Raw genomic sequence first — 20,387 nt, 5'->3', positions numbered from 1 at the left:
TAAAGGGGAGAGGGGATAAAGGATTAGTAACACATCAAAAGGCTGTGCCTTCGATAAATCTTACTTTTGGTGTAAGTCTCAAAGATCTTGAGGATGCTGGTTCGGCTGGACTTGGCAGCCAGTTTAATGGGTGTTCGCCCACAGTGGTCAGACTTGTAAGGATTGGCCCCGTACTGCAACAGAGCGATGACACATTTCTCGTGACCCTCCTGCGCCGAGATGCCCAGCGCAGTGGCTCCCTGTTTGCAGGCATGATCAGCCTGGGCTCCGTAATAGAGCAGAATATTCATCACATCGTGATTGCCCTGCCAGGCACATGAGTGTAGGGGCGAGCGGGCCTCCAGATCCATCGAATTGACATCGGCACGGGCTTCAATCAGTGTCTTGACCATATCCGCATGACCCTGCCAAGCGGCCACATGCAATGCTGTACGTCCCTCGCTATCCGGTATATTAACATCCACATTGGTCATATCCAACAGGTACTTGACTATATCCAGTTTGTTCTCCAATGCCAGAATGTAGAGCGTGGTCCGCGAATCCGCATCCTTCGAATTTACATCGCAGCAGAACTTCAACAAATACTCCACCGTGTCCATGTGACCCTCAAGGCAGGCTAGCCGGAATGCAGTCTTGCCATCGTGTGCCTTTTGATCCACGAAACTGGAGTGTATATCGAGCAGTGCCTGGACACAATTCAGACGTCCCTCCTGGGCAGCCAAATGAAGCGCGGTCTTGCCCTCGTTGTCGCATTCATCGATCTTGGCGCCGGAGTCGAGCAGCTGGAGGCACACTTCATGGAAACCCTCGAATGCAGCATAATGCAAAGGCGTCCATCCTGCATTGTCGCGATGAGTCTCATCTAAGCCGCGATCTAATAGCTGCCGCACTGTCTCCACATTGCCCTGGGCAGCGCCTATGCTGAGAACGGTGCGTCCCTCGGAATCCATGCAATCGATGCCGCATCCCCAGAAGAGTAACAACTTTACAACGGTGGCATGTCCCGCCGTACAGGCCGCCCACAGTGGAGTACGCCCCATGAAATCGGCCAAATCGGGATCGGCGGCATTCTCCAGGAGCAGCTCGCAGACCTCCGCATTACCCTCAAATGAGCTGACCAAGAGCGGCGACATTCCATCATTGTCCAACTGATCTGTGTTGGCTCCATGATCGAGCAGAGTGGAGATGACCTTGCTGTAACCAGATGAGCCACAAAGGGCTGCCACACACAGAGCACTGCGTCCATCCAAATCCAAATGATTTACATTCGCACCATTCTCAAGGAGAATCTCAACGATGTCATAGTGACCCATATAGGAGGCAGCTATGAGCGATGTGCGACCCTGACGATCCACCGAGTTGACATCGGCTCCAGATTCAATTAGCAGCTTAAGAATATCCTCGTGACCGCTCCATGCGGCAGCTCTTAAGGCTGTGCGTCCCTCCTTATCGGCCAGATCTATTTTACAAGCCGGTTGGGCAATCAGTAGACGCACTACCTCACTATGGCCGCCCCAGGACGCGGATCTTAGGGGTGTCCAACCATCACGATCAGCATGATTTACATCCACACGACGCATGCGTCCAGTTCCATCATTGCTAGGCTGGGAGAAGCCCAGCAATAGCTTCACGACATCTAGATGACCGTTTCTTGCCGCTATATTCAATGCCGTCTGGCCATTATAGTCCTCGATCTCCATATCAATGGGAGTCTTGCAGGCATTTAGAGCCCGCTCCAATAGCTGATGGTTGCCATCGTTGGCGAGAATATGAATTAATGCCTTGCCCTTGTGCAGTTCAATGTGATGCGAGTCGGAGAGTTGGTGCAACGTGCTGGAGGCATTCTCATCCTGGCTTTCGATTGGTGGCTCGCTATGCTCCGATGGACTGCCCGTTCTCTGCGTTTCCATGAGGCAACTCCTTTCACTCGAGAGCAGCAGATCGGCCAGCTCAAAGTCAATGTTCTGTGACTTCTCTGGCGACAATTCCGGCGACATGAGCGAGGATTCACAGGAGTTCTGTGACTGGGAATGTGACTCGGCCGCATTGTTGATGCCCGTCTCAATGAGCAGTTTCAACATCTTGGCATCTGTCGGTAAACTGGGCTTAAAGAAATCGCAAAGGAACTGGGCAAACGATTCGTTCAGCTCATTGGCCAAAAACCGTTCAAGCATGGCTCGGGTCTTGGGCAAAAAGTTTACATCGTATTTGAAATCATGTTCGCACTGGGCACAGCAATTCAAGTGGTTTGTATAGAAGCAATCGCTTAAATTGACACGTGATTCGAGCAGCATCAGGATGAGATCCAACTCCACATTACGAGATAGAAATAGATATTCGCCAAATTTGATTAAATGATAGGCGAATCTTCTCACAGTATTGGCGCATAGAGTGTCTGCAACTAGGAGATAGTACATGGATATCATCACATGACCCTCATTCACATCGCAAATGAATTTTTTGGTGGCAAACTTCACATCGACAAGCCAATCGGCAAAGGAATTGTGAAAGATCTTCAAACGCTGGGCATTCGCATCGTAGGCCAGGATGTTGCGCATCAATTGCAAACGTTTCTCAAACTCCTGACAATCGATGGTGTAATTATGAGTCCTCAGGCAATTGAAGAGAAACAATTTGTCAACATAGCCCGAGGAGGCCAGCAGGACATTGAGCAGTGGCCTGATCTTCATGTATTGCTTTTTATTGAAGGATTTCTGGCAAATGTACAAGTAAAGACCATTCAGGGTGCAGGGAATCAATTTGATCTCCCTGAAACTAAAGAAGTTATCCTTGATGCCGTGCAAAACCTTTTCCAAATAAAGTATGCAGCCATTCGACTTAATGTACAGCTGATGCAGTGATTCGATTATCTCCTTGGTCAACATAATGCTGTCCTTAAAGTCGGAATTTAACCGATTTATGATATACTCCTGCACGTCCTTAACCACATGGGATTTGCGTAGATCATCCAGTGTGATCTTCTTAAAGCCTGTAAACATTTTTGTTATCTGCTTCGTCTGCTTTTTGGTGGTACAGACCAGAAATAGCCATTTGGGAAAGAGATGTATGTGATTCGATAGCAATTCGGCCACGTTGCGACTCTTGTGATTGGTGGCTGTTCCACCTCTTCCGCCTCCTTTAAGAGTAGAAATCAGATTGCCCTCGTTGATGTAGTTTTCGTCAATGGAATCGATTAGCAACAAGAGAGCTGTCTTGGGTGGTGTAAGCTCGAGCAGGGGGAAGAGCAGAGCCTTCTTGAAGCACTCATCCGGATTCTTTTCAATGTTGTCCACACTGAGACATTCGAGTATCTCTGGATTGGAGAGCATCAATTCGTAGTAGCCATCCGCGATAATAGTGCGACAACTTTTGGTCTTGGGTAACGGTGGAGGAAGTGTATTAGTAGTGCTTATCATCTTGGGTTTGTCTCCTGGTATGGGAGGAGGAGAAGTTGTCGTCTGCTGTTTCAGGATTTCATCCTCAGGTTTGCTAATTTCATTGCTCTCATCCAGGTCTATAAGGAGTTTCGTTTCCTCCGCTTGAGGCGTTTCCTCCTCTTCCTTCACTTTCGTTGTCTCTCCTTCATCGGCCTGCGGCTTTTCATCTTCCTGTTCGTTGCTCACCTTCGTTGCTTCGTCCTCATTGAGGGCGGCTTCGATTTCGCTTTTCTCTTGCTCGCTGCTGAGATCGGCTATATCCTCGCCTCCACCCTGCTGTATGGCCTGACCACCACCATTCGTGCCGCCATTGGTTATGGTTGCTGACAATTTGGCTGGGGATAAGACACCACCTCCGCTACCCGAACGACCACGTTTCACAGGTATCTTTGATTTATTGGTCTTACTGGGACTAGATTTGGCCGTCTCCTTTTGTTGCAGCTGCTTTTGATCCTTCTCTGTGCCTATATCCTTGTCCTGCTCACCACGTTCCTTGCCCCGTTTGGGTGGATGAGTTCCATAGATGTTAACATCCTGTTCCGCCTCCGCTGACTCCGCCTTGGTCTGCAATGGAGCCGGTTCGGATTGTTGGCGTGTCAAGCTGGATTTGCCAGCCGTCGGCTTGGCATTTAATGTCGATGTTCGTTGGGATTGAAAGTTATCCAACTCCTGGGTATCATGTTCACTGGCTCCCCGTTTCAGTTCTTCGATGAGCAATTCCTCGGCATTCTCACTGAGACTAATGTTATTCATGGCCTCATCCAATTTTAGCTCCTGATTCTGCGCTTCGTCACGCAAGAAAGAGAATCCCTCATCGATGATCCTTTGACTTTCGTCCTTGCCAATCAACGAGGCATGACTCAACAACTGCAGCACAATTTTCCGCATAAAAAGCGACAAACTGTGACACTCTGGATTCTGTGACTCAATCAGGTAGCAGGCCAGCAGCTTCCGATTGAGTATGCCCTTGGTGCCGGAGTTACCCTTCATGATGGCTTGGCAAATAGATGTTTTGCCCGATCCATTGGAACCTAGAACCAGGCAGCCGTTGTAACTCGAACTTGAGATGGCCGCAGCTGCTGCCGCCTTAGCTCGAGCCGAGACATAACTTGAACTGCCGCCAGCAGCAGCCGCTGCTCCCAAAGCTCCAGGTATGGGTTTCTTGCCGGCCGTCCGTTGCTCCAGGCAAAGGGCAATCTTCTTTAACACCCATTCCCGGTGAATGTAGACAGCTGAGCTCACGAAACGACTGTTGTTGGTATTTGTGCTGTTTGTGTTGGCGCTTAGTTCCTGGACAAGACCGTTGACTTCCTTATCGGGTGAAAGTTTACTTTGCATTAGGGATTCCAAATTGCCAGCTGTATCCTCTGATGATTTGCCCACCTCCTGTCCATCTTCCTCGGGTGCCGAGTTGCTGCCATTTAGACCACTTCCGTTCGATTGCTGAGTGACATCCAATGGAAAGTTTTGCTGCACCAGATTAGCAAAATGCTCCTCTCGTGCCAAATTCGAGAAACTAGCATTCGGGCAATCTCTCCCAGTGATTTCCAATTTCTTCTGCAACTGTGTTGTGTCCTTGAGAAAGTTGAGAATACGTCGGTCCTCCAGCTGCTGATTGGCTGTACTGCTGCTCGTTGTTCCTGGCTTGCTGCTGCTGCTGTGGCCATACTTGGAGATAACTCCCATGTGGGGAGGACTAGTGTTATTAGTAGAAGCGGCGCAGCCGTCCACACCATCATCCCCACCACCACTCATTCCGCCATTGGCTCCCGATGCGGCAGCTGCCGCTGTTGCCTCATCTTCATCAGCGTCTAGATCGGTGATTTGTACTGGATTGCCATTACGGACGACGCTGCTGGCCAAACGATTCGAATCACGATAATTGGACAGCTTGGCGGCGGAATCTGTGTGGCGACTCCTCTCGCCACTTTTGTAGCGATCCGACTTACGCATTGGTGTGGCATATAACATCTCTTTGGGCATATTGCCAACAGGAGCAATCGAGGAGGCATTCACTGGTGTTGAGGCAATGCAATTGCCTATGGAGTTGCCATTGGGATTGCCGCCGCCGCCGCCGCCTCCGCCAGCAGAGGATGCCTGTGACGTTTTCTGCTGTTGCATTTTGCGCACGGAATCATTGTACATGGCCTGACAAGGCAGATTCTCGTAAATGTCATTGCGAAGATTATCATTATCCGCGTGCTTAGACATTGTTTGGTTGTTCTGCTGCAGCTGCTGACTCTGTAGGATTTCGATTGCAGTGGGTATAATCCTCACCCAATGACTGGCAAAGTTCGTTGGCTCTTAAGCTGCTTGATGATAGCTGCAAAAGAGAAGAAACAAAAATTTAAATTAATTTCGTAAGTCTCTGCAAACATTCCATCAGTGGAATCAATAAGCCGTAAATGTTACCTTAATGTTTAAGCATTTTCAGTACATGCTTCCTCCCTTTAAATGGCCTTCCCATTCTCTTTAGTGACATTTACACCTTTTAGATATCGAAAATTACCTGTCAAATCATTAACATCACTCTCTATCACAGTTTGGTTCTTTACTTTTCAGGCCATTTATGTGCCATTACTTGAAACTTAACTAGCACTTTCTGTTGCCACTTTTCACAGTGGCTTCGTTCCTGCTTTGAGCATCCTGCAAACAATTGACCTGATTTTCTATACACATTCTTCTTAACCCTTTGGCACCTCTCTACACCTCTATCTTCCTGACTCGACTGACAGGGTTTGTCTTTACGCGTTGTATCTTTTGTTCACGGGTCTCTAATACTCATGTGTGTGTGTGTGTGTATGTGTGTATCTATGCCTCGTGTGTGCCATCTGCGTGGTAAGCAGCAAAGTTGCAGTTGCTTTTTGTGTAAATAACGTTTTTCATGCCATGAAAAAATAGAAAAAACAGTTTTTATTTTAAACTTTTATTTACTCTCATTGCTACTGTTCGCTCGTGAATGAGAGTCTACTTGTGTGTATGTGTGTTTCTCTGTGGGTCTTTGGAGAGTTGTAGATGTAACTAATGATGCCTTCTCCCCACAACAGCAAAATGAGAGCAAATTCAGCACGTTCTTCTCCTTTTTATACCTTCTTCTTCTTTTTTTTCTTCTTGTTCGTCATAAAAATTGAAGCCATGATTTACGACTTTATTTAGCAAGGGAGGAGGAGCGAGCTAAGTAAAACAGAATGTCCCAATGCCATCCTTGTCTGATAGATTACCATAGTGTGGTTCAGATTCTTAGTTGTAAGTCAGCTATAAAAAATCGTTGATTAAGCGCAAAGCTAGCGAAGGATTGGAAACAAATCTCCCATGCAGAATGTGAACACAGAATGAATGCTTTTTAGATTTTGTCCTCCAAACAACCACACTGGCACGTGAGCGCCCTGTGGCCAGTTTACGGTTCGTAATTATTGATGGCAGCAGTAACCACAGCTTCCCCACCTTGTTTTTGTCGCGTTTTTGTTATTTTTTTTCTTTGTTTGTGGCATCCCACCCATTTCCGTCACGTAGTTGGTTGGTATCCCACAATTTGTAACTATGTTGTCACTTTTCTTTTTTGGGTAAACTGAATTGATTTGAAATTGTAATTGGAATCGGGATGAACGTTGAAGCCCTTTGCTTGGTTGGCCATATTAAGAAATTTTTCATTCTTGGTTAATATGAGGAAAATTGTGCTTGCTAATTATGCAAATTAAATAGTTTTTTTTAGCTCCCTCCCTTCCTCTGGTCCAAGTGTTTAATTGAGAATTTGAGCTGAGAAGTTTCCATCTTTGAAATGCGTGCCACTCGCATACTCGAGCGGCAAGCAATTTGAGACTTCGAGAATGGGGGTGAGCTGAGATTGTTGGAGTGGGCTGCATAGGCGGGGAGGCATAATTGGCGGCATAGCTAATTGGCATTTCCACAGTGTGCAATAAGTTTTCTTTCGTTTGGCTTTTTCCTTCTTGACAAACTGGCAAACGCAGCAAACAGTCCGCCGTGTAACTCTCTTCAACAAGAAGTTTAATTGGATTTCATCCAAGTCGAAAAGTAAAACGAATTAGTTTGGAAAATTTGTGTAAATTTGCAGAATTCTTACTCAAGCATAAAGAATGTGCGCGATGCCCATTAAAGTGAATTTAAACAAAACAAAATAGGTATATACATATATAGTATATTGTTGCTTAGGGAATGAACAAAACAAAATTTTAATTAGTTGAGTGGAATAAATAAATCGAAATTGATTTTCGTTCTTTTTGTTTATGCGAATATGTTGGCACACACAAAAATACACACACAGATTTATACATATATTGATACATATGTAAAAGTGTATGGCAATAAACAACTTCAGGAGGCAGGCCAACCCCCCGCCGTATGGGGAGGTGGCAGGAAGACATCTGTCTGTATCTGTAACTGGCAGCTGCAGCCTGCACTTGAAGCAATTGCAGCGTGGGAATATTTGTTCTTTTTTTTTCCTTACACTCCCCACATGAGTCGAGTCTTTTGCTTGCTCAGTGGCTCCGCATGCCAAGGAAAACAAAACACACAAAATATGCAGAAAAATGCAAAAATTTTGCTTGTCGACGCCCTTCCAGCCATCCAGAAGGCGGCAGAGTAGGGTAGAAAGTTGATCGGCATCAACATAATTGAAATGTTGCACCTACAGGACAGGAAGTATTTACTGCAATCATTTACATTTACATATTTAGTTGTTGTTTTTGCAATTTATTGTTATTTACTTTAAAAAAATTTGATGCTTATTACGATGACACATGGAGAAAGACAGAGGAAAGAGCTCATGTTTAAATTATAAATTGACTTTTTGTCTTATGCAAATAATAATTTGATGTTTTCTTTTTGGCATCAACAACAAAATAAATGTATTCCATGCATTGTAAATGCGAAACTCAGGCAGACAACATATAAAATAAACATACATACATATGTATGTGAAAATATCTGTAATTCGCATACATACATGTATATATGTACACATGTAGCTATATATATCTAGGTGCTCTTATTCACTTTTATTAAATATCATACTTCCATTTTTATAAACAGATAACAATCCTAGCCAGATATATACTTAAATTGACAAGATATGCGAAGGAATAATACTTTTTTTCACAACGTTAAAGTTAAAATATTAAAGTCTCAAATATATTTTAGGAAAACACAGCACTTTGTCAAAAAATATTATTACAATACTTTTCAATCTTTATTAAAATCCTTAACTTTGCGAACCTTTAAGTTGGGACTATATCAGCTTTCATCCTACGACATTTAAGGTCATATCATTGCAGGACATCAAACGATTTCGCCAGGAATAGCTTATTCTTTTCATTGTGATTTAATCAGCGCGACTGCTTTTAACACAAATATGTAAAAAATCAAATATTGCAACAAATTGTTTGCAGGAATAAATAAAATATAAAATAAAATATCTCAAAAAATACGCTGTACGTGCAGAATCATGAGAGCAAGTGGCAACAAACCAAACAGCTTAAAGCCACGAGGGCTAACATCAAGTACACCCACACACATATACACATACCTTAGCTTTGTGTATATACTAACTACATAAAACGTGGAGAAAGAGTCCTGTATTGATTTTCAAGCTCCTGGTGCTGCAGGCTATGAAAAAGCGAAATAAAACGAAAGGGAACAGTAACGAAGTTTGGATATCCTGGCAGGAAATTCAACTACGATACAGCCAGATAGACATTTGTATGTGCATACATATATCAATCTCTTCAACAAGATAATACATATGTACACTAGCAGCAGCAGCAGCAGCAGCAGCAATCAAGTGAAACTCAAACAACTGTTCGCGTTCTCGCTGGTTGAAGGGTATGCAAATGAAATCAGAAAAAGAAATCTAAACGAATGCTCTGATTTTGGATGCGCTTAATTTTATAGTACAATGGGAATGATTCTTGTTGTTGCTGCTGCTAAGGACTCCCAGTGGAACGTGCTCGAACTGAGAGTGTAGAGCAGGAACAGGAGCGTTCAGTATTTAGTTCTTGACTGCACCGGAAGTGAATTCAATGCGGGTGCCCCCAAAAGAACAATAGCGTATGCATTATATTTCACTGCTCTCTTTTTTTTTTATTTTTACAAATGAGAACAGGATGTCAGGGAGTAGAGAAATGTAAGCGATGTCCGTTTAGTAACCGTCGGACCCCCTCGCCTGGGGGACGAATGTTTTAATTAAACTTTAATTTTTCATGGTTGCATAATGTGTGCAGGATGTACGACAACATTCAACCAGTCACAGTCACAGCATTGTCATCGTCATTCCCATCTTCCGCATCATCATCATCATAATCGTCATGATGATCCTTTATTGCCAGGATTATGCATTGCCTTTGCTTGTTTCTGGCTGGTGGCATGCAATTTTGCATTCAGTTGCCTTCCTTCTTTTTTTTTTTTTGCTGCCGTGGCATGCTGCAACATTTTCGTTGTAATTTTTCATGCATTTTTCAACGCTCTCAAAGAACACACGAAAAAAAAACGTAATAAAAGGAACGCCAAGTTGGCATGCCATTAGAGCGAGAAAAACTTTAGCACATGTCGACTGAGTTTGCGTGTGTGTGTGGGTGTCCTTTCTTGCGTTGAAAGCTTATCGTGAGGGCATGCCAGTTATTTCTCAGCTTTTATTTTTCATGCAATATTAAAAGTTATGAAACATTTATTTACTCAGCACATTGGCAAAGTTGAGCCAAGTTGAGCGACGAAAGTAAGACAGAAAGATAAACTGCCAACGCCCATTCTATCGAAGCATTAGAAAAATATTTGCATTCCCTGAAATTGGTTCAACTATTTCAAGACGTAATATGCCATAGAGTATGTTGAATATACATCTTTACTAGATTAGATGTGTTTATTATTAGAAATTCATTTGAACTACTGTAGATAAATGGGTAACCAGCAGTCGAGTATGTTTTTATGTCATTTAGTGGGCTTTTTGTTTGGCAGCCATTGTCTCTAAGAGTTGCATCTACATATGTGTGTGTGTGTGTGTATCTTCACTCCACTTGCTGTTGTAACCGGCCTTGTTACTCTTCTGGTCTCCCCCTTATGTAGATTTATCTGTGTCAAAATGGCGACGTCTGCATATTGACATCGTTTTCGACATCGTCTCTCTATATCACCTGTGCAACCCCTACTCACCTTACTACTGCTAAATGTAGGGACACGCGCTCGGTCCAACCTTTTGGCATTTCCGTTTCCTCTTGACTGCCTGCTTTGTGTGTTGTTGGTCTGTTTGTCTTTTAATAACTGCGTGTTCGTTTGTCTTGGGTAAATGTCATCAACAAGGTGGAATCAAAAGAAAAGAACTTCATGTTGTATTTGGGTTATGTTCCATGTGTTTGTCGAGCAACATTTAATCAAATTAATATACACACACACACACACACATCCCATCAGGATGTCTGTCCCGACAGCTGGTTGACATTTTACAAGCTTGTGTGTCTCTCTGTCGTCTTCTTTATTGATGACTGAGTCGAAGGAATGGGATTTTCAGAAGTATTCGTTTGTACAGTGGTTTGTGGCAAAAGAATTCGAAATTTTATTCATGGCAACTTTACGGAAACTTAAAGTTATACCCTCTTCTTTCCCATCCCTTTTATCCAGGCCTTGTCAGCCCGACAACTTGACTGTTTGGTATTCCTTTTGTAAGTTGGCTTTTCATTACATTTCCATTTTCCTTTGCAATCTAATTGAACTGAAAACTGTCGAAAAAGCTGCCGGCCATATCGGTTGTCTATCGGTCCGTCTGTCTCGTCTCGTCGGCTGGATAAAAGAGCATAGGAAATGGAATTAATTTTGGGCAACTAAAAGGGCACATGAGCCAAGTTCACTTGAATTAAATTCAAGAATATGAAAGAGAGCACTTTGGTTTTTTTTCCTTGTATATTTGCTTCGTTGTCTGGCTTGTAAGCTCAGGTTTAATTAATGTGGGAACAGATATATATATATATATATATATATATATATCCTACAGACACACACACACAGAGGACAACGTCGCCTCAAAGTATGCAGTTACAAATGGCTTTCATTTTGACATGGACACGGAGGGCACGTGCTTTGCTTCTGACCAAAGCAAAATGGCAAAAAGAAATGCCAAAGCGCAACCATTACAAAATGTGCGCAGTTTTAGATCAGCTTATTCCCGTTTAATTGCAGCATTTCCTCTTGTTTGTAATATATGTATGTGCTCATATATATGTATATATATATGTAAGTACGTATATAAAAGAATGTTTAAGAGTGATTACATATAAATGTATATAGAAAGAGAGATAACGGCAAACGCAGGAAACCAGTGAGATTTGCCTTTTGGTCAAGAGCCCCTGTAAGACCATCAACTAAGTGAATTCCACTTGACATTAAGTGCATGGCAAGTGAATGAAAGTGCTAGATTATAGCTTGATTAAACTATTCAGACGATGGTGCACATAAAAACTTGACCAGGCAACGGATAAATACTTATTAAGAGATATTTGTATGTATATATCTTAGAGGAGTAAGCAACTGTCATATCATTTAAGTGAATGGAAATCGTAATCTGAATAACACAATTGGCAAAGGTATTCTGATTTCCCCATTGTCCCGTGTTTTTCCCTCAATTATTATTCAATTTTATTATCAAAATGTAAGCCCATAATCTGATTGGCTAAATAAAACACATGTGCATTTTACAATAAATAATTCAATCAATTTTGGCCATTTAAATTACATTTGTACAGTTTGATGGGCATTTAGTAAAATTAAAACAGCTTTATAAATTCAACAGCATAACTTTGGGGGTAAATATATCAATATTACAGAAACTAGTGGTAAAGTAAGGGAACGGAAACTATAAAGGAGAACAAATATAATTTGAAATTAAAAGATTGCCTAATTTAGTTCATTATGTGGTTTTTGAAAATGAAAACTGATAAATTTATTATTGCCTTGTGTGTACCCAATTTCTGTGCCATTTCAATTAGCCAAATTGAGGGAAAATTGTTTGGCGGAAAAATCAATAGCCTGGCCTGGGCCTGGGCTTTGCCTGTGGACACACAAATGAAGCATGTAATCATTTGCTGCTTGAAAGCCATTTATGGCAGAGCAATGTGTTAACCAAAGTCAAGCAGCTGCCATAATTTTTCTGTCGTGATGGATGAGGTCGCCCCAGCCTCAGACCCAGCCTCAGCGTCAGGTACATCATCAGGTGTATGAAAATCAACAGCTACGAAATGAGCATGAGATGCTAAAGAGCAACGCACGCCACAGAGAGTCAGGCTGGCTGGCTGGCTGGCTGGCTGGCAGGCAGCCAGGGAGTGAAGTAAGGTGAGTCAGTGTGGCAGTCAGCCAGTGAGGCAAAAGCAAGTCAAGCAAGCGTAAGTTAACCCTTTTTATTTTGCCCTCACTTTACTTTGAAATGCGCTGTCGTTGGCGACGATGTTTCTCCTCTTGATGTGGCTGCTGTTGAAGTTTTCAATTTGGCTTGCTAAAAGTTTCGATTATGTTTTCCCCATTTTGGGTAAATTGAATTAAGCCAGCCATAGGAGGTAAAGGCTGATTGTGAGATGAATTGAAATTTCCGACATTGATAGGATTTGCGGAAGTTGTGCTTAGCTTCAGCCACTTGAATAACAATAATTATATTATAATGCAAAAATCTTAAGAAATAAGCGATAAATAAAGAGAGAGCAGCAAACATGCTTTCCATAAAAAATTGATAAGCATGCAACTCTTGATGTTTAGGCTAGAGAATGTTAAATTAGTCGATTAAGAGCAGCAGCCATGAAGGGTTTACGCTTGCTGATAGTGCTACTCTGCCACTTGCCCAGTACTTGGATGATGCCCCAACAACTAGAAGCCAACCAAGAGTTGGATATGAATGGAATTTACTTGGACAGACTCTTGCTGAATGTGAATACAAGTGTTAATCCTTGCGATGATTTCTATGGTTATGCATGTGGCAATTGGAGTAACAATTACATAGACACGGATATCTACTTGGATATGCCGGGCTATATGGATTATTTCTACAATAAGCAGTTGCTCAGTGCTCTGGAGGAAAAGCACTCTGATGGGGGCATATTTGCACAACTCTGGGCGTATTACAATTCATGTCTAAGTCTGAAGCAGCCATCGCTGAACGAAATGTTGCATTTGGTGGAGGATGAACTCGATTTCGAATGGCCCATCTTTAGGATCAATCAAAGTGAACCATGGGCCAATGAGACCCATTTCGATTGGCTTGGCACATTGGCCAGACTAAGAGTATATGGCCTGAATGGAATATTTTTGAGACAGGAAGTGAATGTGAGACGTGAGAATGGTTCCCACTACGTCTTGCACTTAATGCAACAGCAGCCAGTTGCAGTCAAATCCCAATTGGCTGAGCAACAAGTGCTTGACTTATATATAGCTTTTGGCTTAAACAAGACATTGGCTCAAAATCGAACAGGCAGACTTTTGCAATTGGAATGGCAAGTTGGCAATCTGACGAATATGTATCCAGAAAACGGAAATGAAAGCATCGGCTCTGAATTGCCCGAGTGGACACTAAAGCAATTGACTGAGAAGTTGCCTCAATTGGATTGGAGATATTATTTTAGCACTTTATTGGCTCGCCCTCTGCCCGATAAGCAGCTGATACAAGTGGTCCAACTCGAGGAGAGTTATCTTGACCGGCTACAAGTGATACTTGACAAAAGTTCCAATGAAACATTGGCCTATTACATTATGTTCAAGTTACTCTATTACTTCAATGAGGAATTGCCTTTGGCAGGGAAAGATCAGGATTCCTCAATTGCCTGCATCCATCAGCTACGGGGCCACATGCCCTTGGCCATGAACTATCTGTACGAACAAAGCAACTATGCGGCACGACGAGATGTCTATGATGCAGCTTTGCAGCAAATGATGGCAAATATTCAAGAACAATTCGATAAACTCCTTCAAGAGAATCGTCTGCACTTGAATAGTGAGGAGATGTCCTATGTGAGGGAAGAGCTTGGCACGTTGAGTCTCAAAATAGGCAATATTCCCCACCAACTGACAGAGAAACAAGTGGGCCAATACTACAAGGACCTTCATTTGCATCCCTTACGTTTTTTTAGCAACAAGTTGCAATTGCTTAAAATGAACTCACAACTCGTTCAGCAGATGTTGCTTAATCTACCCCAGCACGAAGGCTATTATCACCAGGAGGCGTCCGTTTCACAGAACTCTTCGCCTGTGAAAATCTTTCAGAATGCCATTGTCCTACCCTATGGCTATTTACAATTGCCAATTTACGATGTACGCATCGATAAACTGATGCAGTACTCGCAATTTGGATTCATCTTGGCCCATGAGCTGCAACATGCTTTCGATCTCTTTCACATTGTGTACGACGCCAGGGGCAACTATAATGAGACCGGCCTTGGTTTGGTCCAGCATTTTCTGGAGTTTATCAATTGCTATGCCAAGAGCCCATCGGACCATGTCCTGCTCTCGGAAACTATGTCGGATATTGTGGGTCTGCGGCTTACCTTTGCCGCCTACTTTGACCAAATTAAGCCAACAGCAGCAACAAGAACAGAAGAGAACCCACATCTCTCTCACTCTAGGGGCAACTACACAGACGAACAGCTCTTTTTTCTCAATTCGGTGCAGTTTTTGTGCGGTAACATGCAGAAAATTGAGGCAATGGCCTACAGTGGAGATGCCGAGCATGGATTGCACAACAAACGAGTCAATCGCAATTGGGCCCATCATGAACACTTTGCTAGGACCTTTCACTGTTCACCCGGTCAAACTATGCATAAAGAAGAAATTTGTCGTTTGTGGTGAGAGGGAACATTTAATTTTAAACAAAGCTCTGAACATCTTGAATGTTGTTAATTAATGTGTTCTGCTAAAATCGAATTCGTTGAAAATAAAACTTTGTTTTTTCTCAGTAGCGAATAAGTTTATGTTTACAAAGGTAAATCATATTGTTCGTCTCATGATGGTTTGAGCGGAAGTTGGATGCCTACCATTTGTGACCTTGAACAAAACGTTAACAATGAAGAAGAAAAAAAAGCACCAACAATGCGCATAAATTACAATGGACGCGCGTTCGCTTGCGTCTCTCTATTAACATGTAAATGTTGTTGCAAGCCGGCAAAAAGGAAAGCAAACCGAATGCCACACCCAGAAGCGACCCTAAAAAACATGATGTCAGCCCAGGCACGAGGCACAAGGCACCGGCACCGGGACTCACACACTGGCGACGACATCGCCCATCAAACCAAAACAACAAAAAAAGCTCAACTTGTGTGCTGTGTTAAGATAGCGGCGAGGTAATGATAAAAGTCATATTTAACTTTTGCATATTGCATATTCCATTTAATTTATTGTTGCATATATATTAATGGCAATTTATGTGGCCCACGCACGTGTTGCACTCATATGAGTAGGTGGTGGAGGAGAGGAAGATGGTGGGAAAAAGAAAATTAATATTGTACATTTAAATTGTGTCAGTGGTGGCAATGGGATGGGATGACATGGCCATGGCACTTCCCCGAAGATGAGTCCGGCATTGTTGTCACACTTGATATACATTTCACACAAGAACGGATACGACAAAAAAAAAACAGAAAACAGAAAACCGGAGCAGCAACTGGTCATCACACATTGGCACAGTGACACATAATAGCCAAGTTCGATGGCTTGTAGTGGACCAATTACTTTTTCGGCCATCTATGAACCACTGTGCGAAACGGCGTTGACTTTTGTTTTGTAGGGTTTCATGACTTTATATTCTTTTGAAATGAAAATGACAACCCGGGGGAGCCATGCAAATGCCTCACTCTCGGAATTGGTCATTTGATATGAAAATTCCCCCACATTTATAACGTATGAACTTGTGTCCAACAACAACAGTCCAGCTCTGAACTAATTGATGTGAGCTGTGTAGTGAAAATTAAAATGCAGTTTAACTAGTGTCCAACTTGCAGCTGTCTCTCGCCTCGTCGTCAAATCGTCCACGCGTCGTCGTCATGTGCAGTTAGCCAGCCAACAGCCAGAAGCCAGCAGCCGGTAAGCCTACACTTGAAGCCAACATGGGTTGAGGTGACTTGTCTTAACCAACTTTAACTTGCCAGCCAAGCAGCCTTTCAGCCAGCAGCAAGCACTTTGCATAATGCGAAACGAAGTTTCTGCCGCTGTTGCTGACTTTGGCTCAAAGGCAAATGTGGGTTAAATGCTTTTTGTGGCTTGTGACCACAGAGCACTGAGCGCCACAGAGTGAGTCTCATAGTCCGTTGACTGTGCATTTTACTATATACTTACATATACTTTTTTATTTTTCTTTTATTTGTTTTCCTGCTTTTTTGTGTTTTCATTATTTTTTTGCCCGCCGTCAAATGCAAATTTTCAATTTGCTGCAAAAGTTTTCCATTTAATTTAATTGAAAGTCAACAAATTGCAAACCTATGAAAACTGATTTTTTCATTGTTTGTTGCGGGCAAATGAAAATAAAGTCAATTAGTCTGCAATTAAGTGGTGGTTGATTTTCCTTTTTTTATAAACAGATGCAATACAGAAAGAACCTTTTTAATTAAAAAGTGTTGGAGAAAATAAGTTAAGCTCACGATCATTGATCGGATATTCAACAGAATAATCCGTCAATTACTTATTTAAACTGATCCGTTTAACTCACGAAATGATCTACACTTCCGCATAGCTTGTGTGATTAATCAAAGTTTTTCCTTTAGTAACGAAATTGTTTTCTGTTTTTATTTTTTTTTTATTTTGTGATGGTCTTAGTTGGTCAGCGCGATGAACTCATTACAAAGGAACCTTATCGAACAACAACAGCAAAAGAGATGGAGACATGGCGGCAGCACATAGAGATAGAGAGAATGAGAGTGAGATGTAGAACAAGGCAATAGCAATACAAATCATTATCGCTTTGCCATGACGCCTTTCAATACTTGGCATTTGTTTCATTTTTTTACGTAGCAATAAATAAACAAATATTACACATACGCCTCGTGGCTGCTGCGTCATACAATCGACCAGTTGACCAGTTGAAATCAGTTAACAATTCTGGCCAATTTGTTTGGGGCCACAAAAAAGAAAAAGAGATACACATAAAGGAATAAAACTCTGCAGCTGCTGGCAATGGTGGGCGATAACAGGCAAAATAGCAATCATCAAGTTAAACGAAAACAAGTTTGGCTTCCAAAATAAACTTGTTCGATGCACAAAAAAATTGCTAATAATTACTTGAATGAATGAATTGAATTTCCGCTTCGGGGCGAATGTTTGTTGGCTGGCCTAACTATGTCAACTTGATAAGATTTGCATCACAAAGAATAGTTTTAGATACAAGCGGACTCTGTCTCTAGTCTCGTCACTTATCGTCATTGCAGTCGTCTGTCTGGCACTTTGGTCACTCAATTATTTATGCTGACACTTTGTGCGGTTGAGAGTATAGAGATAATTGACTCACTCAAACAAACGCAGACAGACACATGGCGTATACGTAATGCGCTTGTTGCTTAGGAGGTGCATGTTAATGCATCGACAAACAACAATCCGCCTGCCACTTCATAGACATGACCATGAACACCAAAAGCACACCACAGAAAACATTCTCTCTATCTCTATCTCTCTCTCTCTCTCTTAAATACGAACCGTATACGTCGAAATTTAATGGCATCGATTGGCACACACACAACTTGCGGAAATTTGCAAAATTTGGTTTGGTCCAAAATTGAAATGCGTAACCTGCGGTACATTGCAATTAATTGAAGCATTTTGTGGTGGCCTGAACAAGAGGTAGGTCCAAAACGAACTCGGTGCGGAGAGTTAACCAATTGCAAAGCCAAAATATTGTGTTAATATTTCTATTTTAATTGCATTTTCTTTCTGTTATTGTTAGTACGAACTTTGTTTTTTTTCTTTCTCTTTGAAAAACGGAAATGAAATCCTATAAAATGCAATGCAAAAAGAAAAAACCACAAGGGTCGGAAGCCCTTGGAGAGAAAATGCAAGGAAAATAATAGAAAATTCTCTTACCTTCTGTATACTTTGCATTATTATTTATTTCTTTCTTTAATGTACTTGAAAATTTGTTTTTATTACATTTACAATTAGTCTTCAGAATTTATAATTTATGATGTGACTAATAAACTAAAAAAATATTTCTTCTTTATCTATGAATCAGTCGAAATTGTCTTATTTTATTATTAAAAGTGATTAATCAGTTTTTGTTGAAATGCTTATCGGGTTATTGAATATTTATTTTTAACAATTTCCTGTTCAATTTTAAAAGTCATAATAAATTTTATATAACATATGTCTTTTATAATTAATGCCCATCGACAGTTGTTTTGCTTTATAAACCAATTTTAATTGTAAAAGTGGTTTTAATAATTAATTTTCCTAAGCTCCCTATTGCTTTAGTCATTAACCCCTTTTTTATCGCTAATGTTTACTTGACACATTTTTTATTGTTTTTTTTTTAGCCCACATATTACTGACCTATCCCTCGGCTTATAGTCACAACCGAAAATGAAATACTCTGTCTAAATATATGCATATAGTTTATTGGCTTTACTGATCGAGGCTTTTCCTATTGTTGGCACAAACAATTAGCCAAAGTGTTGGCGTCATCATCGTCGTCGTCACTTCGCCTCCTCTTCGCTCCACTCACCTCACTCACCTTAATGGGCACGATGGGGGAGAGGTAAGCCCGTGCTCACAGCTGGGCACACACACACACACATACACGTGTGTACTGATATGGGCAAAAAAGAACTCATAAAAGCCCGGTAAATAAATGTATGGCGCCATTAGGGCGTGGCTGTTGCCTTATACGTTTACACACACACACACACTCATAATACTGACATGGCAATTCATTCATATAACTTTTGGTTAGATTGCGGCTTGAATTGTTGTTGTTTTTTACGCCTCATTTGTTTGGTTTTCCTTCTTTTGTTTTTATTTTGGGGATTGGAGGGGCAGATCTTTTTGCTGGTATTGCTAATTAACAGTTGGGCACAAATCCCTCAGTTTAGCATTTATTTATTGCCATTGTTATAAACAGATTATGGCCATTTAACATGCCTTCGATTGCCACACAAATATATATTTTTGGCAAGCAGAGGAGAAATATTATAATTGAAGAGCGAGGGAGAGAGGCAGAGAGGAAGTCTACGAACTAGAGTAAACAATTGTGTTTGCCTTTGAATTATCGTTGAGCGTGAAGACAAGAAATAATAAATAATATTAGGCTTAGTGTTTGTTCAATTTGATGTTTACCCTGTGACTGGGCTGGGGTAAGCTTCCCTCTCAAAAAAGTGCAGGGAACCTAAAACAAAGATGATGTAAGCAAGTTAGCTGTCTGTAATAGTTTTCCACAAATTAGTGGATAAACATTATAAACGTTTACAATGTTGCATCATGCTCGCTATCTAACAACGTTGCAAGACTAAGAAACTTCTTCAATTGCAACATCACTACTTTGAAATTATGATTAGAAGCACGTTAGAAAGATTCCTACGTAGTCTTAAGAGGAAATTCAGCTCGCATTCAACATTATCTACTAAGATATTTATTTAAATGAAATCTCAAAAGAAATAATTAACAAAAAAATGTATTTAAAATAAAATATTTATGAGGTGAAACATCTTTGATTATCAGAACAGAATTCACATTAAAATAATAAATAAATAAGACAATTATTAAATTAATTTAATGCATTTAAAATAATTTTGAACTTTATTCCGTTTTTTATAGATTTTATTTGCCAAATTTAATTAAATTAGTATGCACTTTTCTCGACCAGTAAAATGTTTTCAGTGTTTTCATTACGTATGTATGTGTGTGTGTGTGTGTGTGCATATAGAATTGTTTCAACTTTATTGCAAGCAATTAAAATGGACGCCAGGATATGGCAGATGTGGGTCATCAGGCTGTGGC

At 41.4% G+C, this 20,387-nt stretch overlaps 2 protein-coding genes across 2 annotated transcripts in view; one reads left to right on the top strand and one right to left on the bottom strand.

The window, feature by feature from the left end:
* LOC6646876 (ankyrin repeat domain-containing protein 50) overlaps positions 1–20,387 on the bottom strand; it is a 29,935-nt gene that overhangs the window by 1,767 nt on the left and 7,781 nt on the right. Inside the window, exon 2 of the mRNA XM_002070473.4 lies at positions 65–5,760. Within this exon, the coding sequence (XP_002070509.3) occupies positions 65–5,648 (5,584 nt within the window). The 5' untranslated portion in view covers positions 5,649–5,760. The remainder of the gene's footprint in view (positions 1–64; positions 5,761–20,387) is intronic.
* LOC6646877 (neprilysin-2) lies at positions 13,213–15,372 on the top strand. The gene has a single exon (XM_002070474.3). The coding sequence runs from the start codon at positions 13,224–13,226 to the stop codon at positions 15,261–15,263; it is 2,040 nt and encodes a 679-aa protein (XP_002070510.1). The 5' UTR covers positions 13,213–13,223; the 3' UTR covers positions 15,264–15,372.

Source organism: Drosophila willistoni, chromosome 3R (assembly GCF_018902025.1).
Source record: "Drosophila willistoni isolate 14030-0811.24 chromosome 3R, UCI_dwil_1.1, whole genome shotgun sequence".
Classification (NCBI taxonomy): Eukaryota; Metazoa; Arthropoda; class Insecta; order Diptera; family Drosophilidae; genus Drosophila; species Drosophila willistoni.
This window is presented reverse-complemented; position numbering and strand designations above follow the sequence as displayed.

Excerpts from the sequence above, each read along its gene's own strand:
- LOC6646877 (XM_002070474.3), top strand. The coding sequence starts at position 13,224 with ATGAAGGGTTTACGCTTGCTGATAGTGCTACTCTGCCACTTGCCCAGT.